Raw genomic sequence first — 16,259 nt, forward strand, 5'->3', positions numbered from 1 at the left:
GGTCTATTTTGAAGTTCCTTGAATGTCTAGTTATCAAGTTTGGACCTTATTCAGTAACCAACAGGAACTCAATGACTATCTTTTAGCTTGATAACTGAAAGGATGGATGTTGTATCAAATAAACAGTACAGAAATCATAGGAATCTAAATTTACAAGGGTTAGCCCTCCAAAAATCTCAACTTTAAAAAAAAAAGGGATTATGTCCAACAATTTTTTAAAGGTGATATGAGTTGGAAAAAAATTTAGTCCTGCAGCATATCATTACCAAAAACATTTATTAAGTATATTATTAAAAAATTCAGAAAGCTAGGTACCTCAACAGAAAAGTCACAGCCATTAACTGACAGGAATTTAAATATGTATCGCCAGCTGTGAATGCCCTTTTCAAACTACTTATTTAACTGCTTTGTGTACGTGTATATGTTTAGTCATTTTCAGTCATGCCCAACTCTTCAAGATCCTATTTTGGGGAGATTTCTTGGTGAAGATACTGGAAGGTTTTGCCATTTCCTTCTCTAGCTCATTCTACTAAGGAGAAAATATCTACTAAGTATCTGAGGCCAAGTGTGAACCCAGGTCATCCTGACCCTAAGTCTGGCATTCTATCCAGTGTGCCACCTCCACTGTACCACCTAGCTGCCCTTGCTATATATGTGTCCGCGTGTGTGTGTGTGTGTATACACACGCATCTATGTGTATGCATATGTATTTATTAAGTTTTACATGTACTTACTGCCTCTCGTTCAGATATATATGCTCACTGAAAGCAGCGATTGTTTCATTTTTTACCCTTATATTTTCAAAGCCTAGAACAGTTTCTGACACATACAAGACACACAGAACAATAATATCTGTTGACTGATTGATGCTGTGGGTAAATACTAATGCATTTGCTGATCTCAGGTATATAATTCAACGTTTCAAATGAATTCAAGTCAAAGCTTCACTATATTAGACCTGACAGGGAAAAAGAAAAGTCCTTAAGAATTGAACTGACTGGAACCAAATTGCACAAACCTAAAAGGTTCCTACTCCCATCCCTACCAACGAAACCAACAGGCAACACTTAACAACTAATCAGAACTAACTAACTACCAGAAACTATTTGCCAACAAAAAAACAGATTTGAGAAAACTCATCCCAAGAGACATTTTTTTTGTACAATGCTTGACAGAAAAATTCATTACTCATCATAATGAGGCTAAAATACACTGCAAATAATGGAAATGTACAAATTGAGGTTGGAGGGTTATTTGCCTCTAATGTCCCTTTGGTCTATGATACTGTGATAGGGTTTAGATATTATGGGTAGATGGAGTACAATTTCATTTGCACTAATACCTTAGTTATACATAATGAATACAAGTTAAATTTATGTTTAATTTTTGTGTCTAAGCATTAAAATAACTCATAAGATTAGTATCTTTCATGCACCCTAAAGTATGCGATAATTTTTATTCAAAAGCCATTAAAACATAAACTCATATTTCTTCATTTTTAAAAAATGGTGAAAACTACTGGTGTATTGGAAAAATTAACAAATTTTATGTCCAAAGATTTGTATTTGAGATATGGCTCTTGTAACTTGGGTAAATCATGTAATCCATCTAAGCCTCTGTTTCCTCATTTGCAAAATCAGTAAAAGAATAAAGTACCTAACTTATTGGGTTATTCTGAGGTTCAGAATAAACAGTGTATAGCAAGTCCTCTGTGAATAACAACGTTTATGTAAATGCCAGTAACTTTTATCATGATTCTATCAGTTCAAATATATTTTAAGATGTAAAACATAAAATAATCAAAGTACAAACTATCCTCAAAATTACTCAATGCTAAGGATATCAATCTAAAAGAAAAAGTAATAGTAGATTGCCCCCCTGACTCCCTGCTTTGTTGTAGGGGGCGGGGGGGTGTGGAACTTGTATAGTACCATTAAACTATGAGCTATGGGTACTATGCCAGGCACCGTTACCCAAGATAGAATGGCTGCAGGGAAGAGATCTGACAAAAGGTGATACACTGAGAAGGAAATGGCCAACCACTCCAGTATCTTGGCCAAGAAAACCCCACGTACCAGAAGGGTCTGGCATGTTATGGTCTATGGGGTCACAAAGAGTCAGACATAAGTGAACAACTAGTAGTTTAGCAAGGAGTAAAGTAAATTAAAATTTATCCCATAAAAATATACATTATATCAAAAGGGTTTTAAAACCAGGTTGAAACACACAAACACACACACTCACACACACACACACACACACACATACACACACACAAATACACATTTTTTTAATGCTTGGGGAATAAGAGTAAGAAAAAACCATTATTTTGCTGGGCTTGGTTCTACCCAGGCCTAGAAATCTTTCATTTCATAAATACTATAATGAAAAAAAAATACAGACCAGTCTTTATAACCATAGGCTGGAGGAACTTCCAAATGCTAAGAACTTCGCTGATCATTTGAAAGCAGCTACAAACTCTTTGAAGAACAACGTGCATTTAAGCTTCAGACAAGTTTTTAAAACAATCATTTTGCTGCTAGATGACTTTACAGGGGGAAAAGGTCTTGTGGTCCATTACAAATCTTCTAAAGGAAAAAGCTTCACATGCTATTTTCTCAAATCCTTTGTAAAAATTAATTCCTCTATGAATGTCAAGCTCAGTGGTAGAAATACTCTCCACCAGGATAGGATGTTAAAACAAAACACAGGGAACTCTGTTCTTTAGACTTAACCACTTTCTTGGTCTATCTTTTTTTTCTTAAATAAGAGGTTTCTAAAAATATATTTTCTAGGAACCTTAGACATACTGGTGGCAGTGATATTATTTTAGACAACAACAGCCTGCACAAGACAGTACACTAGTTGAAACCAATTTTGTAAACAATTGACTCGTATTACCAAGATGGTGGCAAGCTGACTGGATAAATACACCCCACCCGTGGCAAACGGGCCTTTCTCCTAGAAACCTGGTTTAACAAAGATAGTTTCTTTTCTGCTATATAGTGAATGTTGCCATACATGACAGTTCAATTCTATTGAATCTGTCCAAGACAATGGTCGTTTTATGGAGGCACACAATACGTGGAAGGTCAACGCCACTGCTGGTGTACTGGGAGGTGATGGCAATAGTAATGATGGTGGTGGTGGTGGTGATGATGATAAACATTTACATGGTGCTTTACCTTTTCTAAAGTGCTTCTACTTACATTATCTCATTTGATCCTCACAACAACACTCGGAGGTAGGTACTATTAATTGCCTCCATTTTGACGATGATTAAACTAAAACTTAGAGATTCAGTGAGTTGTCTTGAGACACATAGCTAGTGAGTGTGTGGGGCAGAATTCAAAACCAGGATTTCCTGATTCCAAGTCTAGTAACCTATTCAATACACTGCATTTGATCTCAAAGTAAGTTCATTTGGAAAGAAAAGTTTGAAAAAAAAGATAGGGAAGAAAGGATAAAGGAATGAAATAGGAAAGAAGGAAGGAAGGAAGGAAGGAAGGAAGGAAGGAAGGAAGGAAGGAAGGAAGGAAGGAAGGAAGGAAGGAAGGGAGGGAGGGAGGGAGGGAGGGAGGGAGGGAGGGAGGAAGGAAGGAAGGAAGGAAGGAAGGAAGGGAGGAAGGAAGGAAGGAAGGAAGGGAGGAAGAAGGAAGGAAGGGAGGAAGAAGGAAGGAAGGGAGGAAGAAGGAAGGAAGGAAGGAAGGAAGGAAGGAAGGAAGGGAGGGAGGAAGGAAGGAAGGAAGGAAGGAATCAAAGAATCGAAGTCAACATACATAAAGGACAAGAGGAAAGTATTTTAAAAGAGCTGTTACACTATTTTTATTCTACTTTGTTGATTTTAAATTTGGCTAAATTCACTAGCTTATAACCATATTCATAGGTATTTCAGGGGCATAAATGAGGCAATATAGCTTTCTAAAAGCCACTAATATTCATTCTATCATCTGTTCCTTCTATAGCAAAAGAATTTGGTTCATTTTTCTAAATGTTCTCATGGATTTAACAATACTCACCCTCTGTTTTATTCCCTCGAGTATTCTCATTATGCTTTTTTTTTTTAATTAATAGAAGTAAAGTTCTAATTTGGCAGCCTGAGATAATTAAAGAAACAACGAAGGGCGGTGGGGGCTATTCAGTTCAATCACTAACTGTAAAAGAACACTAAATTCTCTGAAAACTGGTTTTATCATCTATAAAATAAAGGGGTTGTATTATGTGATCCCTAAAGATGTTTCTGGTTCTAACTTTCTAAAAACAAATTATCCAAATCAGAGCAATTTAAAACACATCAACCAATGTACTCCATTGGCTTTGAAGGAAATTATTCACTTTAGAGAAAAGTAAATCATATTACAAACTAATAAAGTTAAAAAATTAAGCAAATGTTTGTTTCTTAGTTAAGTGCTACTCTACCATTGAGCAGCTGAGGAAATAAAAGTTAAAAACACTCATGAAGCTTACACGGTCATTGGAGAATAAAGCAGGTACATAGTTATCCGTATGATAGTAAGCACATGAGAGAAGTATAAAACCAAGTGCTATCTAAAGTGTGAAGGTAACAATTAGCAAAGGAAACATTTGAGATGGCACTATACGATGGGAAGAACTTCAACAGGTAAAGAAGAAGATAGGCTATTCCCAAGGAAAGGGAGCAGAGGCAGAAAAACAAGGAAATAGCAAATGACTCAACTTGGCTGGACAGCTGTGGAAGGGAATAATTTGAGGTAAGGATAGAAAAGTGGGTTGATGCCAGCCAGACTGTGCAGGGCACTACAAAGCAGGCAAAGGAATTCTCAAGGGGGTCAAGAAGAATCTACTAAAGGAGAGAGAGTGGTGGTTAGAAAGACAGACTCAGATAAAGGAATGTGTGGCATCTTCAAAGTCAAGCAAAGAGACAGTTTTTAGTTATAGAAAGTGACCCACAGTACCAAATACTACAAAGAGGTCAAGATTAAAGAAGACCTAAAAAAAAAAGCCAAAATTTTATAATGAGTAGGTCACAGGCAATCTTTGAGATGACAGTTCTCATAGGAAGGAGAGAAGAGAAGCCATCTAACAAAGATGGAAGAAGACAGTGGTAAAGAAATAGAGGCATGCACATACCTCTATGTATGTATGCACATACAACAGATGCTGACAGAGATACAAAAATAAATTAGACAGCAATATACCTTACAATCTAGAAAAGATGATGACAGACATTTTGATGTTCATTTGCTCCATTCATGTCTAACTCTTCATGACCCCATTTGGGGTTTTCTTGACAAAGATACTAGAGCGATTTGCCATTTCCCTTCTCCAGCTCATTTTACAGACGAGGAAACTGAAGCAAAGAGGGTTAAGTGACTTGCCCAGGGTCACACAGCTAGTAAGTGTCTGAAGCCAGATTTGAACTTAGAAAGATGAGTTTTCCTGACTCTAGGTCCAGTACTCTTAGCTGCCCCATATACATAAAAATATGACATGTATAGAAGAGATATAAAGTGCAATTAAGAGTATGGAAAAAAGAGAAATTCCCTTCTGCTTAAGGTACCCAGAAAATTTTTATGGATTCAAGGGCATTTCAGTGGAATACTGAATACCAAGGAGGCAGTTGGGGGTTGTTGGGGTGGAGGGGAGGGAGAGAAGATGCAGATGAAAGTTCATTCAGAGGTACAGAGATAGGATGGGTGAGACTAAAGCCTGTCTAGTTTGACTAAGCACAGAGTAATGAAAGACAACAGTACCATGGAAAAGTAGAATGAAGTCTGATTATAGAGTGCCTTGCCCAGAGTCAGCCTAAGGCTAGCCTAAGCAAGCCATACTTTGCTCAGCAGTTAAAGGCTTTGGAGTAGGGTACTGGGGTGATCAAATCTGTAAACTAGGAAGACAAATCTGGCAGCACGGGAAGCTGGAGAGAGAATGGTGAGGGCGATGTAGGGCAGTAACAAGGAAATAGCTCAAAGGACTAGAAGATGAAATGTTGGAAGGAGCCTGGTTCACTTTCTAAAGAAAAATGAGTCACAGAGAGGTAACTGTCCAAGGTCACCAAGGTCACTAAGAAAAAAAGCCAAGATTCAAATATGGGTCTTCTTACTATCAACCCAGTGCTCTTTACAGAATCTCTATCTGAAAAGGAGGAGAAAATAGTACAAGATACTCTAGAGGTAAAAGAGATAGCACTTGGAAACTTGGGAGCAAAAAGAAGGAAAAATATATGACCAGGGTGACTTGGGTGAATGGTGACACCAATAAAAAATTCAACAAAAACAAGGAACTAAAGAGGAAAGAAGAGATTTGGGAAGAAAACCATGCTCACTTTTGTTGAACATACACGAATGAGTTATCATTTCTTTCTATGTAAGCAATATCTTTATAACCAAAATAAAAGCCTGTAACTTATTATATAATAAGTTCCTAAAATATACCAAAAAGAAGAAAAATCTGAAACAAACCCAAGAAGAGCTCTGCTCCAAAAAGGAATCAGCCACCTAAACAGGATGTGACTAAGTACCCTGAGAGTCTCTCAGAGCTACTTGAATTTATATCCAAAGTGTTTCTTATGGTCAAAAAACTGCTGTGAGCTCCTCTTCTCCTCAGGAAATATATGCCAGCTTCCAGCTGCCTTGTGAAGCTTCTTATCTTTCATTGAAGCCAGCTGTGTCAAGACTCCCATCCATTTTTCAATAAACTAACTAGATAGCTTGGCTTATCTAAACAGGCTGTCCTCAGTTGGGACATGTGGTGACACGGCAGGATCTGGTTCCTGCACAAGACTCTGACAAAGAACAAGCCAGAAGACAGAGGCATGACAGTGCCCCCTCACTCCACTCTCTCCTCTGTTCCTGTGACTTTCCCCACCCTGATAAAAGGGCATTTGGAGACAGTAGCCAGAAATGCCAGCTGTCTCTCTCCATGTAGCTCTCCCACTCTCCACTTCCTCCTTTCCTACAGTGGTGAACTCCACCGCTACGGAGAAGTTAATTGCAAACTTCCTATCCCACCAACAGAAAGGTAATGACTCCAATCCAAACTGGGTTCTTTAACTGGCATTTTCCCCTCACTTGCTTCTTTTTACAAATATATTCAAATATATTTTGAATAGTTCCACAGTAATATTTTTCCTCACATTCCACAACTTACTCATAAGGTCCCCAAGACAGCATCACATATTTCCTTATATCCTCCAAAGGATGGAGAACAACATCATATATATACCAGGGAAGAAATAGATATCTGCTAACTGAAAAAAATAATAAATCTTTGAATTCTTCTCCTTTGTGTAATAAGCTCATGATTCTCAAAGTCTAATTTATTTTTCCAGAATGGTTCTTTTCTTTTCTCTCCACTCACATATGATCCATCTGACTCCAAACTTCAATCACCTTTTACCTGGATGAAAGGCTCTTAATAAGTCTCCTTGACTCCTGTCTACACTCAGGACAGAGACCATCATCTACTTCCTTAAATACTATTTCCCTGTTACCGAGATACAGAAGAAAACTACCATAGGTTTTGCTGGTCTCCGCTGTCAATTTTGAAATGCTAATAAGTTTATTAATCAATATTATTCAACTGGCAAATTCAATGAAATCCCATGATGAGATTTCCTCTCAATACTTTCTTCACACTTTGCTCTCATGATTCTCCCCCTGCCTCACACATTTCCTAGAGGAAGACAGGTGACCTAGAGTCAGGAAGAACTAAGTTCAAATCTGGCCTCATACACTTACTATCTGTGTAATCCTGAGCAAGTCACTTAACCTGCTTGCCTCAGTTTCAAAAACTGTAAAATGGTGATTAAAACAGCACCTACCTACCAAGGTTGTTGGGAGCCTCAAAGGAGGGAATATCTGTAAAGCGCTTAGCATAGTGCCTGATACTTTATGTTGTAAGCTGTTTGAGGGCAGGCACTATATTTTTATTAATTGTATCACCAGCATTTTCAACAGTACCTGCAACATCAGAGGCCCTTAATAAATGTTCATTGGATTAGCACATGAAAGGCATTCTGTAAATGCTTGTTCCTTTCCCCTTTCATTATCCTCTTCATAGTTTAGTAACTTCCTTATTTCAACAAAACAACAGACACTTATTAAGTGTATACAGTATGAAAAGGCATAGTGGTAGATCTCTGGAATGAAAAGGCCACCCAAAGAGCATGTACACACATGAACAGGGATGACAGCTGGATCTGTGATCTGACTGGCATTGGCGATGTCTCGGTGAGCAAACGCCCTTTGCTGATGCAGTTTAGCACCTTCTGAGAGTTTCCTAGAGCACTCAAAAGTTAGGTCACTTACTCAGGGTCGCAGAGGTGGGATGTAACAGAAGGAGGACCTACACTCATATCTTCCAGGTTCCAAGCCCAGCTCCCTGTTCATGATACCAGACTGACTTGAGGGTAGTCACAGAGAGAGGAACTTGAGGGGAGTCTTGAAGGAAGCCAGGGGTTCCAAGAATTAGAAGTGAAGAGGACATGCATTCTAGGCATGGGGGATGCCAGTGCAAAGCCACAGATTTGGAAGAGGAAGGGCTATATGAGGAAAGGCAAGAAGGAATGGATAATGGCTGGAAGAAAGAGTATGAGATGGGAAATATGTCCAACAAGATTAGAAAGGTAGGATGGGGGCAGATTGTAAAGAAAAGTCAAGAGAGTCATGGAAAGGTACTGACTGGAGTATGGAGAGAGGGAAAGATGACAAAGTTGGATCTGCCCTTTTAGGAAAATCACTCTGGGAGCTATATAGAGGATGGACTAGTGTGGACACCCTTGGGGCAGAGAAATCAATCAAGAGGCAATTTCAATCAAGTCAAAACGTGATGAGGACTTGAACTAGAGTGAAGGCAGGGAGAAGAGAGAAAAGGGGATGTATATGAGTTAACAATGCTAATAGCTAACATTTGTATAGTACTTAGTATGCAGTAGGCACCTTCTAAGCACCTTCCAGTGATTACTTCATTTGAGATGCTGTGGACATAGGAACCACAAGAGCTGGAAACTGATTTGGTGAGTTGGGGGAGTGGGAGTGAGGAGGTGATGACACTGGGTTTGTACACCTGGGCAACTGGAAGGATGGTGGCAGCCTTGAAACTGGGACGTTTAGCAAAGGAATGGGCTTGGGAAAAGATAACAAAGTCTGCCTAGGACATGTTAAGTTTCAAATACCTACAGGGTACTCACCCCAAACTTTCCAACAGGCAACAAGTGATATGGGTACAGAATTCAAAATCAGTCTATCAGTCATAAAGCATTTATTAAGGGCTTACTAGGTAGTAGGCCATGTATTAAGTGTTGAGAGGCAGGAACAACTCCTGCCTGTAAGTAGCTTAATGGGAGACACATGGGGGAAAAATCCACATCCAAGAAATGTACACCATGAGTAGGAGGTAATCTCAGAGGGAAAAGGTTAGCAGTGGGTGGGGGTATAGAGAGGGGAGGGGACAGATGAGTGAGAGGATAGAAACCAGGGAAAGGGCATCTGCAAAATAGGGGATTTGCAATGAGATGAGGAGACAGAACGTTCTTGAGAATGAGGGAAAGGGAAAGGAGGAGAAAGGGATGTTGTGGGTGAGGGAGGCATGGAAAGAAGGCCAGTGTCCTTGGAAGGCAGAGCATGCAGACAGGAATTAAGGAGACTGGAAAGACAGAAAGGGATTAGATTATGAAGAGGTTTAAATAGGTTTATTAATATGACTTTACAAAGGAAAGAAATAAGAAGGAAACAAGTATTTATATACCACCTACTATGTGCCAGGCATTGTGCTAAGGCTTTACAAATATTATCTCACTTTATCCCCACAACAACCCTGGGTGAGTGCTATTATTATTTCCACTTCACCTGTAAGGAAACTCAGGCAGGCAGACAGGTTAAGTGACTTGGTCAAGGTCACATAGTGATTATACATCTAAGGATGGATTTGAACTCAGGCCTTCCTGATTCCATGCCCACCAAGTCACCTAACTAAATTTAAACAATCATTGTGCAGATAAAATGTGAAGTAGAGTTAGATATATAAGACATTATTACAAGAAGAGAAAAGATACCTTCAATCATTTTTTTCTCTGTAGACAGTTTAGCAGCCACAGACGGAACTTGATACAAAAAGTCACAGAGAAAAGTGGAATGTGAAGATTCTTGAGGTAATCCACTTTCAAAAGGAACGTCATGCTTGGGGAAATCTATAAAGGAAAAAAGAATAACGTCCTTTTTTGTGTCCAAAAAGCACAAATGAAATGTAAAGATTTCATAAATACCACGCAAGATCCATTTTAAAAGAATATGTATGTTATACCACAAGCTGCTTGCACATACTCAGGCCATATCCCAATTAAACTCTAATCTGATGCTAATTCAATCATCTGTGTTAGATTGTTTACATGTCTACAATTCACACAATTCTGGTAAGAAATAAACTGCTTCTTGAACTTTTCTCTAAAGTAATTACTTTGGGAGTTCTTATTCTCAAAATCAAACTTTGGTGAGGATGAGTAATTTTACCTACCTTGTCCATTCTTTAAACTTCTTCTCCCCAAACCATATGAATCAACAATAAACAATTATGAAGCGCACTATGCCAGGCACTGAGCTGAGGTCTGGGCATATAAAAAGAAGCAAAAGACAGTCCCTGCCCTTAAGGAGCTTATAATCTAAAGGATATCAACATTTAATTCTATTTTAATGTTATATTAAAATTGCATATGCATAGAATTCAAGATCTAAAGAAAATAAAAACTGGGACAATAAAATGGTGAGTGAAAATTTACCTGAGAATTTATTATGATAGAGAAATTCCATTTGCAGACTTTGTCCAGCTTTCTTAGCTAGTAAGTAGGGGGTGCTGTAAACAGGATCTCCAGTTGCACACATGACATCGGCTCCACTAAACAATAACGCCATTGTTTCAAGAACATCAGGTTTAACTACTGCAGCACACAAGGCCTAATCAATATTAAAAATTTAAATATATACTAGAACATTTTAAACTCATCATGCAAAATAAATAATGCAATATTTTTCACCCTCAAATGTAACAATTGCATGTTATTGATAATGGCTGAATACTTAATTTTCACTAAATTACAAGATTCTAAAATATGACAGTAGGATGTAAGTCAGTGACAAAAAGCATTCTTCTCTCATCTAAATTATAATGTGCAAAACGAACTACCATTAGCTTTCAATTCACAAGTCCCTATATCAAAGGTGATATATTTAAATGAAAGAAAATCCCCCAAATGTGCTATATTGACATGAAAAAGTTCTTCCCCCTAAATATGCATATGATCAATGTTCTGAGATTGATAACATTTTAAGGAGAATAAGGATACAATTTTATGTAAAGTTGATCCAGGAAGGCCTAAATTAATTGACCTCTTTTCCTTCCCAGCGATTCAATTATTACCTGCTTCCCACTGTCACGGTGGAAATGAAGACCATTACCTCTCAAACTACTGGTGAAAATGAACAGAATTACTCCTCAAACTATTGCAAAACACCAGTTTAAACAAAGCCAGCGTCCTGTCTCACAGTCTGCTCCTATTTGAATTACATCATCACTGGAATTTTAGGTTTAAAAGAGCCCAAACGTAATGGGGAGAGGGAATTTTAAATTTCCCTTTTTTAAACTGTTAATATGGATAAGAAAGAGTAAAAACTGAGAATAAAGACAGTAACAATAGAAATGATGGTTTCACCAAAGGAAACGAGAATCAAGTGGATGACATAATGACAAAGAATGCTGATGTAGAAGTAAAGATGTCAGAAGTGTTCAAACAGACTTACTGCACAAATACTATAAAGCTAAGCATCCTGTACAAAGCGAACTGTAATTGGAAATTAATTGCCATGTGTGATAAAAATCTGTTATTCCCATGGTGCAACCCTTCATGTTGGCTTAAAACATGATACATGAATCTCGTATTTCCAATGACAAATAATAAACTAAATGAATTGCAAATTAATGAATGAGAATACTTTGGGGGTTAGTTGATAATTGAGCAAAATTAACAAATGAATTTGCTTTTTAGATACTTGGTGTATAAAGACTTCTACTTTTCACAAAAAAAAAACCAACTGAAGAATAGTCATTGTTTATGAACTAGGTAATTCTTTAGTCATTTGGCATTTATGTTTAGAAATATTATAAGTTTAAGGTTTCTTCATTTGGCATTTATGTTTAGAAATATTATAAGTTTAAGGTTTGCCATGTAGCTTCAAGGTACAGGTTTTTAAGGCTCAATTTTTTTTATAAGGCCTAAGGCAAAATACATTCAGAAAAGCAATAATTTATTTTTCATGTTATATATATATTCATATAAATAAATTTATTTTTCATATATCCAGTATTCCTAGTCCTGGCAGACTGGTAAGGCAAATATAATATGATTCTGCTATTCATTATTTATACTCAAAATTCATTAGTCAACAGTAAAAATTTAATGGTTAAAAGTCAAACTAACGGAAGCAAAGAATATAAAAATGCTAGTTTTTTCCAAATAACTCATAAGTAGATAAAAGTAGTGGTGGGTGGATCAATTAACCTTAGACTGCTATAAGTACATCTCTGCCTTAAAATATGTGATCTTTAAAAAAATCTAAAATATGCAGAACATCTTGAGAAATATTAGATTCTGAGATACTATACACAGCATGATCAAAATAAATTTTTAACCACCCAAAATACAATCTTCATGGAAAGTAAACCTCCTTTGACACATGTAGAGAGGAAAAAATAGAAGCAATAATAAAAATATGCATGCAGTGCTAGGGGAAAGCTGGGCAGTCCCTGGAGATAGCTAATTGGAGCTTTTCTCCAAATGCTCTGCAAGTGCCTTAGATTGTATGTTACCATGGGAAGAAAAAGGAGGAGGAGGAAGTGGACCTTATTTGTCTCAAATATACAGATATATATATCCCATATTTTTAGATGGAAAGGAGCAGTGATGAAAATGTGATAAAATGGATAGAAATGAATAATGATGAAAAGGAAATAAAATATAGCCTTTAAAATGGACAATTCTACCTCAACAGGTTGAGCACCTACATGGCACAGTGGATAGAGTACCAACCCTGGAGTCAGTATGACTCATGTTCATGAGTTCAAATCTGGTCTCAGTTACTTATTACCTGAGTGACCCTGGGCAAGTCACTTAACCCTGTTTCCTCCAATATCTCTGCCAAGAAAACGCCAAATGGAGTCACAAAGAGTTTGACAGTTATGTCCAGTTATTATATTTAGTTCATTCCCTATAATGCTGAATAAAAGAAGTCACATAACACTTGGTCATTTCATCAGAGAAGTTAAGATAATAGAAATTAAACTCAGAGTTACACTCTCCAGTTAAGTCATAAATGACTTCCTTTCTTTCACCACTAACACATCTGTAGAAGGAAACTTGAAAACCACATTTTCCTAATCAGCTTTAGCATACCTTGTTTAATTCTTCTTTGGTAAGAAAGGCTAAAAGTGTCTTTCTGAATCGTCCTTCTTTATACTTCTGAGTAATAAAAAGTTTTCTTTCTTCTACTGGAGCATCTATGTGTAATTCTTTCTCTTTTTGAAGATTTCCAGCCCAAAAGTCATTTGCTCTTTTGTTTCCAATGACAATAAAAAGCTGGAAGAAAAAAATATGAGACATAAAGAAATGTGATTGTGAAAGCATTTTACAGACTTTCGTTTTGCTAGAGGGGTCAGGAATCAGTTGTTTTTTGTTAATGGGCTGAGAAGAAGAATACAGACTAGAGTTAAAAACCAGTTTACTCCCCAAAATGAGTATAAATACATCCAGGCACCCACTCTTTTTTCTCATAAAATAAGACTAACCAGCAGAAGGGCATTTAATTTTAAGGACAGCATGATTGTTCCCCATGTTTATAATTTTGTTTCAAAGAAAAACACTAATTTTTATAGTTAGCTATTATAATGTCTATAATTTGATCATTAACTCTTTTCTTATTTATGTCCCTGGGAATTAGGGATACCCAAATGCGATGAAAAGAAATGACCTTCAAGTACAGCAGTAATAATGAGAGAAAAGTTGCTGAATATGTGGAGCTAATGAACACACAACAGGCTCTGCAAAGGAAGAAGCAATTATGCGCTATCTGAGGAAATATGATACAGACCCAAGATTGAAATATCATCCAATAAGAGTTGGAGGAAGAGGAGACAAGGAATGCTTGGTAACTGCCTGCTGGGGGTAACGAGCCAAGCATCAGCCTACAGCTACAACCAGAGGGTTGGGCATGTATTCAAGACATAATCAGTCAACCAACATAGATTAAGGACCTACTATGTGCCCAGAACTGCACCTCCTTCCTAGGGACTGCTAAAACAGATGATTCCAAAGGCACAAATCCAGACACCTGCTAGAGCTCTCTAGCAAATGGATAGCAACCAATATTGTCTTGACTGCCTTAATAACAACTCCAAATAACAAATCATACAGAAAGTAAAAGAATGTGGAAAATTCTATCCTGGATCTAGTAAGTGAGAAGAATTCTTTGGTGTGGAGTAGAAATGATGGGAATTTTGTGGGGAAGTAAACCACTCTATCTTAGAATTTATAAGAAGAGGAAAGTTATCGATAGTCTAAATGTACCCTAGATTGTGAGAGAATAGATTTCGAAAGCATTCAGAGGAAAGACAGGTATGAAACGACAGACTAGAACTTTACAAGGGCAGTAAAGTTGTGGGGGTGAGGAGCTCTTGAGAATGAAATTCCAAAGAAACAAAAAGAAACCATTGTGATGAGTTTTTTAAAAGATCAGGAGATGCACAAGGGCCTTGTCAATCCATTTGGAATTTTTAAAAACACATAAAGATGGAAACAAGGGCATGTAAAAAAGAATGAATGCAAACATGCGACACAGACCTGTGGAAGCAACATCTGATATGCTAAAGTCCACAATAAGCTGAAATTACTGAGAAAAGCTAAGAACAAAAAGGGTTTTGTTAGCTATTTTGTGTGTGTGTGTGTGTGTCCGTTGTTGCCAAAGAAGACCATGCCATCAGAGAAATAATGACATGACTTGCACTTGACTTTGTTTTGAATGAGGGTGGGCTGTGCAGGTCACCAGCCTTACTTCTCCTCCAGAACCATCTGAATCCAGTGACCAGATATTCATCAGGATGACTGGAGATGACCCAGGATGAGGCAATTGGGGTTAAATGACTTGCCCAAGGTCACACAGCTACTGAGTGTCAAGTGTCTGAGGTGAGATTTGAACTCAGGTCCTCCTGACTCCTGCACTGGTGCTCTATCCACTGCACCACCTAGCTGCCCCAGGAATAAGATCACTGTACAGAGTGAATGGGAAGATGACAGCTGATGGCAGCGAGAAGATAAGAGTGGCTGAATTTATATCTTCTTACGTGTGTAATGCCCAGGAGGGGATATTTGGAGTGCAAACGACAGGACAAATATAGTTAGTAAGAAGTTGGTACCCAAGGTCTAAATGAGATAATAATAAATGACCTAGCTGGATTTCTCCAATCCCATAAGATTTTACTATGCCAGGCACTGCAGTAACAAAATCAAAAAAGAAATAGTCCTCACACCTCAAAGAGCTGACATGCTCCTGGAGAGCACTTAGGTCAGGTCGTGTGGACCAGATGTAATAGATTCTCAAATAATGAAAGAACATCTATTGTCCCGATTTTCAGAAAAAGGGATGTGAACAAAAGCCACAAACCTCAGAACAATGAACTTTATTTTTATTCCTGGAAAACATTGCAGAACAAATTTTTTAAAGGACTGCTTAGTAAACATTTAGGAAAGGATGTAGTTAACTAAAAGATTCTACATGACTTCACCAAGAAATGGGCCCTGATGATTACTTTTCAACATTAAAAAAAAGAAGAGAACCAGATCAGTTATAGCTATAGCTGAGGAAGAATTCTTCACAAAACCAAACCAAGGGAAAGAGGGGCTTACAAAAGATTCAATAAATAATTCTGCTTATTGAAACTAATTTTTTTGCATTAATGAAATCAATGTGGCTAAGATAAGAAGGGAAGCTGTCAATAAGTAAAAACAATCCTTATATCACATATCTCTAATAAAGATTTAAAATCTAAGAGATACAGGGAAATAACACAAATACATAAAACTAAGGCCTATTCCCCCAGTAGATATATTTAAATATGAACAAACAGCTAGAAAATATGAACTGCAAACAATTAGCAACCACAGGAAAGAATTACTCAAATCTTTAATAAAATAAATCTGAGTCAAAACAAAACCAAACTTTCACCTCAAATCAATGTTG

At 37.3% G+C, this 16,259-nt stretch overlaps 1 protein-coding gene across 2 annotated transcripts in view; it reads right to left on the reverse strand.

Moving 5' to 3' along the window:
• ARAP2 (ArfGAP with RhoGAP domain, ankyrin repeat and PH domain 2) overlaps positions 1-16,259 on the reverse strand; it is a 228,206-nt gene that overhangs the window by 94,932 nt on the left and 117,015 nt on the right. For both annotated transcript variants that reach the window (XM_072620438.1, XM_072620439.1), the window contains exons 13-15: positions 13,421-13,603; positions 10,754-10,928; positions 10,034-10,168 (exon numbers count right to left, since the gene is read on the reverse strand). In XM_072620438.1, the coding sequence (XP_072476539.1) occupies positions 10,034-10,168; positions 10,754-10,928; positions 13,421-13,603 (493 nt within the window). The remainder of the gene's footprint in view (positions 1-10,033; positions 10,169-10,753; positions 10,929-13,420; positions 13,604-16,259) is intronic.

Source organism: Notamacropus eugenii, chromosome 6, assembly GCF_028372415.1.
Source record: "Notamacropus eugenii isolate mMacEug1 chromosome 6, mMacEug1.pri_v2, whole genome shotgun sequence".
Classification (NCBI taxonomy): domain Eukaryota; kingdom Metazoa; phylum Chordata; class Mammalia; order Diprotodontia; family Macropodidae; genus Notamacropus; species Notamacropus eugenii.